Source organism: Phyllobates terribilis, unplaced genomic scaffold (genome assembly GCF_046119375.1).
Source record: "Phyllobates terribilis strain yellow unplaced genomic scaffold, ASM4611937v1 Scaffold_7__3_contigs__length_470593459, whole genome shotgun sequence".
NCBI classification, from domain to species: Eukaryota; Metazoa; Chordata; class Amphibia; order Anura; family Dendrobatidae; genus Phyllobates; species Phyllobates terribilis.
Genome location: NW_027362767.1, coordinates 143,037,845 through 143,053,635, shown reverse-complemented (window position 1 = coordinate 143,053,635; position 15,791 = coordinate 143,037,845). Strand labels below are relative to the sequence as shown.

Genomic DNA, 15,791 nt, shown 5'->3' with positions numbered 1-15,791 from the left:
AGGACGAATCAATCTTTGGAACAAATTTTAAGGTGCTTTGTGGCGGCTCAGCAGGAGGACTGGTCTTCGTTTTTACCTCTCGCTGAGTTTGCCTTTAATAGTCGAGTTAATCAGTCTACTGGAACCTCTCCGTTTTTCTATAATTATGGGTTTCATCCCCATTTTGGTGAATTTTTTAGGATTAGTTCTGAATGTCCTGGGGTGGAGGTCACCATTCAAAGACTTGGGGATGTTTGGAAGGAGGTTCAAAAGGATATTGGGACTGCTCAGACTCTGAAGGCTGATAGAAGACGTTCGGTGCGACCTGTTTTCAAGATTGGGGATAAGGTTTGGTTGTCATCCAGGAACATTAAACTTAAAGTACAGTCAGCAAAGTTAGGTCAAAAGTTTATTGGTTCTTATGAGATCCTTGAGGTGGTCAGTCCAGTGGCATTCAGATTAAAGCTTCATCGGTATTGTCTCTCTCATCCTCGCCTCCTCCAGTTTCAGTCGACGGTGGCTTAAGAGTATGAGGTTCAGAAGGTTATGAATTCTCGAAGGGTCCGTAATTCCCTTCAATACCTCATCCACTGGAGGGGATACGGACTAGAGGAGAGATCCTGGGTCCCTGCTCGGGATGTGAAAGCCAATCGGTTAGTCAGGGCCTTCCATCTAAAGTTTCCTGGGAAGTCTGGGGGTCCGGTGGCCCCCCTTAGAAGAGGGAGAACTGTCACGGTTCCACCCCTCACTGTGTCTGGGATGCAGTTACTGACAGCTCAGCCGTCCAATCTTGTACAGGGGCGTGCTGGAGCTGTCAGTACTTTTGATTGACAGCTTGACCATCCAATTTGGTACAGGGGCGTGCAATAGCTGTCAGTGTGGTGATTTACAACTCAGCTGTCCAATCTGAGACTGGGAGGCACTGGCTATCTTCAGGTGGTGTTCATTTTCAGTTGAATGGCTGGCTACTTAACTGAGCTGTTTTCCCCAGATCTCTGCCAGTGTGGTTTGTTCTCTGTGCATTGAGTTCTGTTTAGTGATATTCTGTTGCCTGACCTTGGACCTTGTTCTGACCATCCATCTGTTTAACTCCTTCTGCTCTGATCTGCTTTCCTCCTGGTATTCTGATCTACGTTACCTGACTACACCTTTGCCTTTTCCCTCTGTTTATGACGTAACCTCCTGGCTTTGACTTCTGACTACTTGACTATCCCGTCTCACGGCCTGGCTATGAAAAGTGACTCAGCATCACAACTTTCACCACTGTCTTAGAATTGGTCAGATTGACCAATTAAAGTGAATGTCAAGGATGACATTCAAAAAGGAGGGAAGAATGTGAAATGCAGAAGTAGTGCTGTTGCTTCAAAAGCATCCAGCAACTATAAGAGTTAACAGAGTCGCAAGAGACAGGAAGTATTGTGCTTCAGATGCATCCAGCAACTAGAGGGGTTACCACAGTCACAGGAGACAGGGAGTGTTTTAGCAGAGCCCCAGGGGGATTGTGGGGAAGTTGTTTACTGTTCTGGCTGGAGCCTTACAGAAAGGTGGTGTGTTATCTGTATCTGACAGAAGGCAAATGAACAGGATTCAGATCAGGAGAGAAACTAAACACAGGTCAGATAAACTCCCTGAACTAACAGTGCAGAGTATTAACGGGCAGGAAGATAAGGACTGGAAGGAATTGTGTCACAGGGATCATCTGTTTCATCAAACCCTCCCCCCTCCATCTCCATGTAGGATAAAGAATGCTGTGTATTAGTGAGTCCTTGTGAAAGAAAAGCCTGCTGTTTATTCATAGAAGTGTGCTGCCAAGAGATCTAATCTGTGCTGAATTATGCTACTGAAGAGACTGACGTTAATGTGCCTGCTTTATGAGACTGTACAGTAATGAAGATTGTTGCTGTAATATCCCAGAATTGCACTGGCCATGCTTCAGATTAGTTCCACTGTTAAACTGTTGAAAAAGACTCTTGTTAGATGTATCTGGTCAGCAATTGAATCTATCGTGTGCCTGAGAGAAGCTGCAGCCTATGGTCGCCCTGAGTAACGGTTTCCCCAGGATCCAAAGAATTCATGAAGCCCGTCTCGCCCTATCTGAACCTAGCAGCGTGCGTGTAACATCTGCATGTATATACACTGCTCAAAAAAATAAAGGGAACACTCAAATAACACATCCTAGATCTGAATGAATGAAATATTCTCATTGAATACTTTGTTCTGCACAAAGTTGAATGTGCTGACAACAAAATCACACAAAAATCCTCAATGGAAATCAAATTTATTAACTAATGGAGGTCTGGATTTGGAGTCACCCCCAAAATTAAAGTGGAAAAACACACTACAGGCTGATCCAACTTTGATGTAATGTGTGTGGCCTCCGTGTGCCTGTATGACCTCCCTACAACACCTGGGCATGCTCCTGATGAGGTTGTGGATGGTCTCCTGTGGGATATCCTCCCAGACCTGGACTAAAGCATCCGCCAACTCCTGGACAGTCTGTGGTGCAACGTGAGGTTGGTGGATGGAGCGAGACATGATGTCCCAGATGTGCTCAATCGGATTCAGGTCTGGGGAATGGGCGGGCCAGTCCATAGCTTCTATGCCTTCATCTTGCAGGAACTGCTGACACACTCCAGCCACATGAGGTCTGGCATTGTCCTGCATTAGGAGGAACCCAGGGCCAACCCCACCAGCATATGGTCTCACAAGGGGTTTGAGGATCTCATCTCGGTACCTAATGGCAGTCAGGCTACCTCTGGCGAGCACATGGAGGGCTGTGCGGCCCTCCAAAGAAATGCCACCTCACACCACCATTACTGACCCACTGCCAAACCGGTCATGCTGAAGGATGTTGCAGGTAGCAGATCGCTCTCCATGGTGTCTCCAGACTCTGTCACGTCTGTCACATGTGCTCAGTGTGAACCTGCTTTCATCTGTGAAGAGCACAGGGCGCCAGTGGCGACTTTGCCAATCCTGGTGTTCTGTGGCAAATGCCAAGTGTCCTGCACGGTGTTAGGCTGTGAACACAACCCCCATCTGTGGACGTCGGGCCCTCATAACACCCTCATGGAGTCGGTTTCTAACCATTTGTGCAGACACATGCACATTTGTGGCCTGCTGGAGGTCATTTTTCAGGGCTCTGCCAGTGTGCCTCCTGTTCCTCCTTGCACAAAGGCGGAGGCAGCGGTCCTGCTGCTGGGTTGTTGCCCTCCTACAGCCCCCTCCATGTCTCCTGGTGTACAGGTCTGTCTCCTGGCAGCGCCTCCAGCCTCTGGACACTACACTGACAGACACAGCAAACCTTCTTGCCACAGCTCACATTGATGTGCCCTCCTGGATGATCTTTACTACCTGAGCAACTTCTGTGGGTTGTAGAGTCTGTCTCATGCTACCACGAGTGTGAAAGCACAACCAACATTCAAAAGTGACCAAAACATCAGCCAGAAAGCATTGGTACTGAGATGTGGTCTGTGGTCTCCACCTGCAGAACCACTCCTTTATTGAGGGTGTCTTGATAATTGCCAATAATTTCCGTCTATTGTCTATTCCATTTGCACAACAGCATGTGAAATTGATTGTCAATCAGTGTTGCTTCCTAAGTGGACAGTTTGATTTCACAGAAGTTTGATTTACTTGGAGTTATATTCTGTTGTTTAAGTGTTTCCTTTATTTTTTTGAGCAGTGTATATATATATATATATATATATATATATATATATATATATATATACAGAACAGACCAAAAGTTTGGACACACCTTCTCATTTAAAGATTTTTCTGTATTTTCATGACCTATGAAAATTGTGCATTCACAGTCACCGGAAATGGTTTTCACTTCACAGGTGTGCCCTGTCAGGTTTAATAAGTGGGATTATAAATGGTGTTGGGACTCCTTCAAGATTGTTGGAAGACCATTTCCGGTGACTACCTCTTGAAGCTCATCAAGAGAATGCCAAGAGTGTGCAAAGCAGTCATCAAAGCAAAAGGTGGCTACTTTGAAGAACCTAGAATATAAGACATATTTTCAGTTGTTTCACACTTTTTTGTTAAGTATATAATTCCACATGTGTTAATTCATAGTTTTGATGCCTTCAGTGTGAATGTACAATTTTCATAGTCATGAAAATACAGAAAAATCTTTAAATGAGAAGGTGTGTCCAAACTTTTGGGCTGTACTGTACTGTATATATATATATATATATATATATATATATATATATTTATATATATTTATATATATATATATATATACACACACACATATAGCACAACTTTCTCTGACACACTATTAATTTCTGGATTATGGAAATATTTCTTTTGTCTTTAATAAAAAAAAAGAAAAAAGATGACTTGCCCATGTCACAATGCATGAAGCACACTTCTGTTATACACCGTCCTTGGTTTCATGATTTTCGTTTAGCAGCATATTTGGATACAGAGGTACTTTGTCTGCAGTGTGTGATGACTTAAAAAAAATGTTTTTAAGCTGCTGTTACTGCAGTATATCACAGAGCAATGAAGTCACTGCCACACTGGCTCCTTAGCACCAGCACCTCCCTATCACTTCAATCTTTGTATTAGGCTACGTTCACACATTCAGTATGTGATCAGTATTTTACCTCTGTATTTGTAAGCCAAAACCAGGAGTGGAACAATCAGGGGAAAAGTATAATAGAAGCACGTGCATCACTTCTGTATTTTTCGCCCACTCCTGGTTTTGGCTTACAAATACTGAAGTAAAAAACTCACAAAATACTTAATGTGTGCACGTGGCCTTAGGGCTCACTCACACGAGCGTATTACATGGCCGAGTGCTGTGTGATGTTTTATCGGATAGCACTCGAACCAATGTTATTCTATGGGGAAGCTCAGATCAGTGGATTTTTTCCAATGCCGATTCAGCATGAGAGAACAATCCCAGCATGCTGCGAGTGGCTGAGAGATTCAGCTCACACCCACTCATACAAGTCTATGGGTGCGTGTGAAGCATTGGACCGCACTTGGATGTCATCCGAGTGCAGTGCGATTACCATAGATGCAGGCAATGAAGAAGATGGCAAAATTACTTTCTCTGTCTTCTCCGCATCTGTGCTGCGATATTCTCATGCAAAAGGATTGGAGCACAGTAGCAAGAGTATTTGCATAATCGAACCAATTCTCTCGCATGAGAGAATCGACGGCCGTGTTATTATTCACGGACTAAGACTTCCATGCCCATTCTCAAAGCGTGTTTCAGCACTGCAGTAGTACACCACAATCAGATTAGATGCTGCTTTCATTATGTAGAATGAGCTGTGGAATTCTCAGCAGTGGATCCTTCTACAATGATCCAGGACAGGAATATTCTGCATAAAATGCTGTCCGTCTTCTGCAGCTTCTAGAAGATTTAATTCTTATGTCTCCTTCATTTCCTAGATGATGAGACCCGGCAGTTTTACCTGAAGCTGTGTAAGTATGAAGATCATGTATTGATGCGGATACATGAGTATTTCCAGGATGACCTGCACCACATCGTGGAGAACCTGAATACTCCATTACTTCTCAGCGAGCTGATTTACCGAAATATCCGTAAAGTTAAGGTGAGAGACAATAACTACGGTTGTTGTATCCATGTGAACCAGGTTAGCCCATGTCATGATCCTGCTGTCTCCGATAGACTGAATTTAATTTTTGCCTTAAAGTGCTGTGAAAAAGTGTTTCCCCCTTCCTGATTTCTTATTCTTTTGCATGTTTGTCACACTTAAATGTTTCAGATCACAAAGCAAATGTAAATATTAGATAAAGACAACACAAGTAACCACAAAATGCAGTTTTTAAATGAACGTCTTTACTATTGAGGGAAAAAGAAATCCAAACCTACAGGGTCCTGTGTGAAAAAGTCATTACTCCGTAAACCTAATATCTGGTGGGGCCACCCTTAGCAGCAACAACTGCAATCAAGCGTTTGCGATAACTGGCAAAGAGTCTTTTACAACGCTCTGGAGGAATTTTGGCCCACTCATCTTTGCAAAATTGTTGTAATTCAGCCACATTGGAGGGTTTCCGAGCATGTCCCTCGTTTTTAAGGTCATGCCAAATCATCTCAATCAGATTAAGGTCAGGACTTTGACTAGGCCATTCCAAAGTCTTAATTATGTTTTTCTTAAACCATTCAGAGGTGGACTTGCTGCTATGTTTTGGATCATTGCCCTGCTACATAACTCAAGCAAGCTTCAGCTCAAGGTCACAAACAGATGGCCGGACATTCTCCTTCAGGATTTTTTGGTAGACAGTAGAATTCATGGTTCCATTTACCACAGCAAGTCTTTCAGGTCCTGAAGCCCCAGACCATCACACCACCACCACCATATTTTACTGTTGGTATGATGTTCCTTTTCTGCAATGCTGTGTTACTTCTACACCAGATGTAATGGGACATACAGTACACCTTCCAAAAAGTTCAACTTTTGTCTCGTCAGTGTATAGAGTATTGTCCTATAATTCTTGGTGATCATCAAGATGTTTTCTGGCAAAACTGAGATGAGCCTTTATGTTCTTTTTGCTCAGCAGTGGTTTTCATCTTGGAACTCTGCCATGCATGCCATTTTTGCCCAGTCTCTATCTTATGGTGGAGTCATTAACACTGACCTTTACGGAGCCAAGTGAGGCCTGCAGTTCTTTGGATATTGTTGTGGGGTGTTTTGTGACCTCTTGGATGAGTCATCACTGCGCTCTTGGGGTAATTTTGGTTGGCCAGACACTCCTGGGAAGATTCACCACTGTTCCATGTTGTGTATAATGGCTCTCACTGTGGTTCGCTGGAGTCCCAAAGCTTTAGAAATGGCTTTATAACCTTTTGCAGACTGATAGATCTCAATTACTTTGTTTCTCATTTGATCCTGAATTTCTTTGGATCACAGCATGATGTCTAGCTTTTGAGGATCTTTTGGTCTACTTCACTTTGTCAGGCAGGTCCTATTTAAGTTATTTCTTGATTGAGAACAAGTGTGGCAGAAAACAGGCCTGTGTGGCTAGAGAAATTGAACTCAGCTTCCCAAAGATGTGATGAACCACAGTTAATTTATGTGTTGGGGGGGGGGGGGATCAGTTTTTCACACAGGGCCCTGAAAGTTTGGATTTCTTTTTCCCTTAATAATAAATACCTTCATTTAAAAACTGAATTTTGTGTTTACTTGTGTTAACTTTGACTAATATTTTTGTTTTGTGATATGAAACATTTATGTGAGACAAACATGCAAAAGAATGTGAAATCAGGAAGGGGGCAAAAACTTTTTCAAACCACTGTATATTATGAGTAAGGGCTCATGCAGACGTCTGCTTACGTACGACAATGCATTGAGTGTTTGACATTTTCCCGACCCGAACTCAACAACCTTGATGTGATGTGATCTCATGACTGCACAAGGTCTTTCATGCCAATTATTTACTCCCACCATTATGTAAGGTCAGTTTTCCCCAGGCTGGGAGATTTGTGTGAGCAGACGATCCCCTATAGCTGAACACTAATTAGACCCTTTATTATTATGTATCTCTGCATAGGACCCTGACGTGTGATCTTTCTTGTTTTGTAGAATTACAAGAGTCTACAAAATGATAAAAAAACCTTGGCCCGGACTTTAGTACAGGATATTTATGTCGGAGGAAGAGAAGCCGTGATCGGATTGTGGGTCAGTCTTTATGTCTTACACAGACGACATAATTTCTCCAGTCTGGACGCTGTACTGGATGAGCTCAGTCACAGAGGTAACATTGTGTATGACGTTTCAGCTATGAATTAGGATATATATACTCTACAATGACCGCAATAATAAAGATCTCTCTTTATTATGTAGGAAAAGTCATGGAATTATGAAAATGGAATGGAGACATGTTAATTATTTGCAAATGATGAAAAAATGGAATCAATTTTTTTTTAACATCTCCATTTATTCAGTACAGAGTATAGAAGAGCGTCACGTGCAGAAATCTCCGCACTACACTCCAACACCAGGCCGCATGTATCTCTTCCCACTGTGAGTGGTTTAAACATGCTCCCATGGCTGCAGTGTCTCCCATTGAGCAGATCAGGGATGTCATTGGTCGGTGATTACACAAAAGCTGACAGCAGCAGATCTTGATGATTTGCCCTAGTGCATTCAACAGCAGAACCCTCCTCAGACGACCAATAATAACCTCAGTGATAGCAGTCAAGCCTATAAGTGTCGGGCTTTCTGCACCTTGTGCTCATACTCCAAAGCAAAATAAATGTGAATATTTTTTGTTTCCATTTTTTATCATTTGCTTATCATTAACTTGTCTATCCATCCTGCAACTTTCATAATTCCACCAGTTTTCCTATATACCGTATTTTTCGGACTATAAGACGCACCGGACCATAAGACGCACCTGGGTTTTAGAGGAGGAAAATAAAAAAATAAAAATGTAAGCAAAAAATGTGGTCATGATGCACTTTTAAGGGGGAGGGGGTCTTCTGTTGACACTGGTATAGGGGTAATGTCCCCAATTCTGACAATATCCCCCATCCTGGTATATATGCCGCCCCCCTTCCTTTTATACGTGGGCCCCATCCCCATCCTGGTATGCCTGGCATCCCTCCATCCTGGTATGCATGGCACCCCTCATCCTTATCCTGGTATGCATGGCACCCCTCATCCCTATCCTGATATGCATGGCACCCCTCATCCCTGTCCTAGTATGCATGGTACCCCTCATCCCTGTCCTGGTATGCATGGCACCCCTATTCCCTATCCTGGTGTGCATGGCACCCCTAATCCCTGTCCTGGTATGCATGGCACCCCTCATCCCTGTCCTGGTATGCATGGCACCCCAAATCCCTATCCTGGCATGCATGGCACCCCTCATCCCTATACTGGTATGCATGGCACCCCTCATCCCTGTCCTGGTATGCATGGCACCCCTCATCCCTATCCTGGTATGCATGGCACCCCTAATCCCTATCCTGATATGCATGGCACCCCTCATTCCTGTCTTAGTATGCATGGTACCCCTCATCCCTGTCCTGGTATGCATGGCACCCCTAATCCCTATCCTGGTATGCATGGCACCCCTCATCCCTGTCCTGGTATGCATGGTACCCCTAATCCCTATCCTGGCATGCATGGCACCCCTCATCCCTGTCCTGATATGCATGGCACCCCTCATCCCTGTCCTGGTATGCATGGCACCCCTCATCCCTGTCCTAGTATGCATGGTACCCCTAATCCCTGTCCTGGTATGCTTGGCACCCCTAATCCCTGTCCTGGTATGCATGGCACCCCTAATCCCTCTCCTGGTATGCATGGCACCCCTAATCCCTGTCCTGGTATGCATGGCACCCCTAATCCCTGTCCTAGTATGCATGGTCCCCCTAATCCCCATCATGCTGCACATTAAAAAAAAATAAACACTCCTACTCACCTCTCTTCTCTCCTCCAGCACTGAGTCCCGTATGCCCGCACTGATCTCTCCATGTAAGCCGCGCATGATGTCACTGCCATCCGCGGCTCACAAGGAGAGATCAGCTGCCGGAAGTCACTGCTCCCCACGCCGGGACTGTGTGTGCGGAGAGCAGTGACTTCACTCTCCTTCATAGCCGGCACACAGCGGAGCCGAGCTGTGGCTCCTGCTGCTGCCGGCTATCTCCTGTGCCCACTCATTAAAGGGCATGAATATTCACCCCCTCCCTACGCCCGTGGGCATGGAGAGAGGTTGAATATTCATGCTGGTTCAGTATGCCTTCAATTTTGAATAAATCCCCAACAGTGTCACCAGCAAAGCACCCCCACACCATCACACATCCTCCTCCATGCTTCATGGTGGGAACCAGGCATGTAGAGTCCATCTGTTCACCTTTTCTGCGTCGTACAAAGACACGGTGGTTGGAATCAAAGATCTCAAATTTGGACTCATCAGACTAAAGCACAGATTTCCACTGGTCTAATGTCCATTCCTTGTGTTCTTTAGCCCAAACAAGTCTCTTCTGCTTGTTGCCTGTCCTTAGCAGTGGTTTCCTAGCAGCTATTTTACCATGAAGGCCTGCTGCACAAAGTCTCCTCTTAACAGTTGTTGTAGAGATGTGCCTGCTGCTAGAACTCTGTGTGGCATTGACCTTGTCTCTAATCTGAGCTGCTGTTAACCTGCGATTTCTGAGGCTGGTGACTCGGATAAACTTATCCTCAGAAGCAGAGGTGACTCTTGGTCTTCCTTTCCTGGGGCGGTCCTCATGTGAGCCAGTTTCTTTGTAACGCTTGATGGTTTTTGCAACTGCACTTGGAGACACTTTCAAAGTTTTCCCAATTTTTCGCACTGACTGACCTTCATTTCTTAAAGTAATGATGGCCACTCAGTTCTACTGAATAGACTGTTAGAATTTGTATTATGGCAAGAAAAAAGCAGCTAAGCAAAGAAAAACATCAGCTGTGTATCCACCAGACTTCTGCACAACACAGCTGATGGTCCCAACCCCATTTATAAGGCAAGAAATCCCACTTATTAAACCTGACAGGGCACACCTGTGAAGTGAAAACCATAACCGGTGACTACCTCTTGAAGCTCATCAAGAGAATGCCAAGAGTGTGCAAAGCAGTCATCAAAGCAAAAGGTGGCTACTTTGAAGAACCTAGAATATAAGACATATTTTCAGTTGTTTCACACTTTTTTGTTAAGCATATAATTCCACATGTGTTAATTCATAGTTTTGATGCCTTCAGTGTGAATGTACACTTTTCATAGTCATGAAAATATAGAAAAATCTTTAAATGAGAAGGTATGTCCAAACTTTTGGTTTGTACTGTAAATATATATATATATATATATATATATATATACATATATATATATACACATAAAACTAATAAATACAGTGAAAATAATAAATAGAGAGAAACTAATAAATACAGTGAAAATAATAGAGAGAAACTATAAAAACAGTGAAACTTAAAAAAAAAAATGTTTTAAAATAAAAGTATGAAATAAATACACATATTTGGTATCACTGCATCCGTAAAAGCCAATCTTTCAAAATATCAAATTAATTAATCCGATCGGTAAACATCGTTAACGAAAGAAAATTTTTCGGACTATAAGATGCACTTTTTTCCTCCAAAATTTTGGAGGAAAGAGGGGGAGAGTCTTATAGTCCGAATGTATACTTGTTGCTGTGGATGGACGGGGAGCGGCAGCGACGGAGGAGCAGGTCACAGGAGGCAGGAGCCGGCGACTGCAGTTCTTGCGAGTGCCCGCTGTTAAAATAAAATGAATATTCACTGCTCCCCACACCCATGGGCGTGTAGAGCACTGAATATTCATTCTCCTAAATAGCGCACACAATGTCAGCCCAGGCACCGGCTTCCTGCAGCGTCTCGGTGGTCACATGTGGCCTGAATTAAAGTGCATAAATATTCACTACTCCCCACTCCCATGGGCGTGGGGAGTAGTGAATATTCATTCTCTTTAATAGCAGGCACACATGATCGCCCAGCTGCAGCTGGAGCCGCGGCTGAGCTTACACTGTGCACGCTATTAAGGAGAGTGAATAGTCACTGCTCCCCACCTCCATAGTCCTGGCGTGGGGAGCAGTGATTATTTTGGCAGCTGATCTCGGCATCTGAGAGCTCATGGCAGTGACATCATGCGCTGCTCACATGTTGCAATCAGCAGCTAGCAGAAGGACAGGAATCATTGATGAAGCAGAAGGAAGGAAGGTGAGTAGAATCCTTTTATTTTTTTGTGTGCACGGTGATGGGGGTGCCATGCATACCTGAATGGGCGTGCTATGCATACCAGGCTGGGGTGCCATGCATACCAGGCTGGGGCTGCCATGCATACTAGGATGGGGCTGCCATGCATACCAGGATGGGGGTTCCATGCATACCAGGCTGGGGGTGCCATGCATACCAAGCTAGTGGTGCCATGCATACCAGAATGGGGATGTCATGCATACCAGAATGGGGATGAGGGGGCCATGCATACCAGGATGGGGGTGTCATATATAGCAGGATGGGGGTGCCATACATACCAGTATGGGGGTGCCATGTATAGCAGGATGGGGGTGCCATACATACCAGAATGGGAGTGCCATGCATACCAGGATGGGGGACAGTGTATACCAGGGTGGGAATGGGGCCATGTATAAAAGGAAGTGGGGAGCCATACATACCAGGATGGGGGATATAGATACAGAATTGAGGGACATCTATAATATATTAAGGGATGTGTCCATCTATCCGAAGCCTCTATAGACTGCGCAAGCGTGATGCGAATGCGCAATCTGGCTCCAGACACAAGAACGCATCCCACTGTTACATGTAAGAGAAGTATATGGTACCGAGGTGATCGCGGTATGCGTAGGCACTGAATGTATACCGCGATCTCCGGTGCCATAAGTGCATACCTGACCGGGAGGAGTGTTACCGCGGCGCCTCTGTTCGTGCTGGAGGCCATGGGAGGAGTGCGGCGTCGGAATTGGTGCATGTGCATAGCGCGCTATCCAGCCCCATTTTAGTGAAGACCATAGGCGGATTATAATGAGGGCAATCTGGGCTACCGCCCTCGGGGCCCGGGGCTCAGGGGGACCCATGGCCAGATTGCCCTCATTATAATATGTGCGGCGCCAATGCGGCACACACCGGCAGGCAGAGGTGGAGGGGCCCCCGGATCGCTCCCCCAGCTGAGCAGTGCCCCGTTTCTTCTTCGGCCGTGCCAAAACTGCACCTGTTCATTTCCCTGTGTGTTTGTGCTGGCCTGGCCGCGTCACAGCTAGGAGACATGGCCCTGTCCGCGGCCATGTCTGCTAGTGTGACGTCACGCAATGTGCGCCCAGCACTGCTACTTACCACCGGAGAGGAGCTGGACGACTGGAGCCGGGGGATGGTGAGTGAAGTGTGTGTGTGTCTGTGTTTCACAGTGTGTCTGTGTGTGCAGATATCATTGTGTGATGTCTGTTTATATGTATTTTTGCATTTCAAATGTGTTTATGTGTGTATGTATATGTCTGTATATGTGTGTGTCTGCGTGCAGCCTCCTCCTGCTGTATCTGGGGGGCACCATGCGGTCTCCTCCTGCTGTATCTGGAGGGCGCCGTGTGGCCTCCCGCTGTATCTAGGGGGCGCCGTGCGGCCTCCCGCTGTGTATAGATGGCTATGTGCGGCCCCCTGCTGTGTATAGATGTCTATGTGCGGCCTCATGCTGTACATAGATGGCTACATGCGGCCCCATTCTGTGTATAGATGGCTACGTGCAGTCCCCTGCTCTGTATAGATGGCTACGTGTGGCCTCATGCTGTATATAGATGGTTACGTGCGGCCCCCTTCTGTGGATAGATGGCTATGTGCGGCTCCCTGCTGTGTATAGATGGCTACATGTGGCCTCCCGCTGTGTATAGATGGCACCGTGCGCCCTCCTCCCGCTGTGTATAGATGGCTATGTGCAGCTCCCTGCTGTGTATAAATGGCTACGTGCGGCCTCATGCTGTACATAGATGGCTACATGCGGCCCCATTCTGTGTATAGATGGCTACGTGCGGTCCCCTGCTCTGTATAGATGGCTACGTGTGGCCTCATGCTGTATATAGATGGTTACGTTCGGCCCCCTTCTGTGTATAGATGGCTACGTGCGGCTCCCTGCTGTGTATAGATGGCTACATGTGGCCTCCCGCTGTGTATAGATGGCACCGTGCGGCCTCCTCCCGCTGTGTATAGATGGCTACGTGCAGCTCCCTGCTGTGCATAGATGGCCCCGTGCGGCTCCCTGCTGTGTATAGGTGGTTACGTGCGACTTCCTGCTGTGTACAGATAGCGCTATGCGGCCTCCCGCTGTGTATAGATGGCTACGTGCGGCCTCCTGCTGTCTATAGATGGCTACATTCGTCTTCCTGCTGTGTATAGATGGCGTCATGTGGCTCCCTGCTGTGTATAGATGGATACGTGCGGCCTCTCACTGTGTATAGATGGCTACGTGTGGCCTCCCGCTGTGTATAGATGACTACGTACGGCCTCCTGCTGTGTATAGATGGCACCGTGCGGCCTACTCCCGCTGTGTATAGATGGCTACGTGCAGCTCCCTGCTGTGTATTGATGGCGCCGTGCGGCTCCCTGCTGTGTATAGATGGCACTGTGCGGCCTACTGCTGTGTATAGATGGCTACGTGTGGCCTCACGCTGTGTATAGATGGCTACGTGCGGCCTCCCGCTGTGTATAGATGGCTACGTGCGGCTTCCTGCTGTGTATAGATGGTGCCGTGCGGCTCCCTGCTGTGTACAGATGGCTACGTGCGGCCTCCCGCTTTGTATAGATGGCTACATGTGGCCTCCTGCTGTGTATAGATGGCACCGTGCAGCTCCCGGCTGTGCATAGCTGGCAACGTGCGGCCTCCTGCTGTGTATAGATGGCTACGTGCGGCCTCCCGCTCTGTATAAATGGCACCGTGCGTCCACCTGCTGTCTATAGAAGCTACGTGTGTCCTCCTGCTGTGTATAGATGGTGTCATGCGGCTCCCTGCTGTGTATAGATGGATACGTGCGGCCTCTCACTGTGTATAGATGGATACATGCGGCCTCTCACTGTGTATAGATGGCTACTTGCGGCCTCCCGCTGTGTATAGATGGCTACATGCGGCTACGTGCAGCTCCCTGCTGCGTATTGATGGCGCCGTGCGGCTCACTGCTGTGTATATATGGCACTCTGCGGCCTCCTGCTGTGTATAGATGGCTACGTGTGGCCTCCCGCTGTGTATAGATGGCAACGTGTGACCTCCCGCTGTGTATAGATGGCTACGTGCGGCCTCCTGCTGTGCAAAGATGGTGCCGTGCTGCTCCCTGCTGTGTATAGATGCCTACGTGCAGCCTCCCGCTGTGTATAGATGGCTACGTGCGGCCTACTGCTGTGTATAATTGGCACTGTGCAGCTCCCTGTTGTGTATAGATGGCTCCGATGCGGCTCCCTGCTGTGTATAGCTGGCTACGTGCGGCCTCCTGCTGTGTATAGATGGCTGCGTGCAGCCTCCCGCTCTGTAAAGATGGCACCATTCGGCCTCCCACTGTGTATAGATGGCGCCGTGCGGCTTCCCGCTGTGTCTAGATGGCTACGTGCGGCCCCCTGCTGTGTATAGATGGCTACGTGCGCCCCCCTGCTGTGTATAGATGGTGCCGTGCGGCTTCCTGCTGTGTATAGATGGCTACGTGCGGCCTCCTGCTGTGTATAGATGGCTACGTGCGGCTTCCTGCTGTGTATAGATGGCTACGTGCGGCCTCCAGCTGTGTATAGATGGCTACGTGCGGCCTCCTGCTGTGTATAGTTGGCTACGTATGGCCTCTTGCTGTGTATAGATGGCGCCGTGTGGCTCCCTGCAGTGAATAGATGGCTACGTGCGGCCTCCCGCAGTGTATAGATGGCTACGTGCGGCCTCCCGCTGTGTATAGATGGCTACGTGCGGCAACCTGCTGTGTATAGATGGCAATGTGCGGCCTCCTCCCGCTGTGTATAGATGGCTATGTGTGGCTTCCCGCTGTGTATAGATGGCTGCGTTCAGCCTCTAGCTGTACATAGATGGCTGCGTGCGGCCTCTTGCTGTGCGTAGATGGCACCGTGTGGCCTCCCGCTGTGTATAGATGGCTGCGTGCGGCCTCGTGCTGTGCATAGATGGCTGCGTGCGGCCTCTTGCTGTGTATAGATGGCACCATGCGGCTTCCTGCTGTGTATAGATGGTTACGTGTGGCCCCCTGCTGTTTATAGACGGCTACGTGCGGCTCCCTGCTGTGTATAGATGGCACCGTGCGTGCCAACTGCTGTGCACAGTTGGCTACAAGCGGCTTCTTG

General features: G+C 47.2%; 1 protein-coding gene across 3 annotated transcripts in view; it reads left to right on the top strand.

Moving 5' to 3' along the window:
- Window positions 1-15,791, top strand: part of LOC141153993 (uncharacterized) — an 802,172-nt gene that overhangs the window by 80,756 nt on the left and 705,625 nt on the right. For all 3 annotated transcript variants that reach the window (XM_073639352.1, XM_073639353.1, XM_073639351.1), the window contains exons 3-4: window positions 5,395-5,558; window positions 7,551-7,722. In XM_073639352.1, the coding sequence (XP_073495453.1) occupies window positions 5,395-5,558; window positions 7,551-7,722 (336 nt within the window). The remainder of the gene's footprint in view (window positions 1-5,394; window positions 5,559-7,550; window positions 7,723-15,791) is intronic.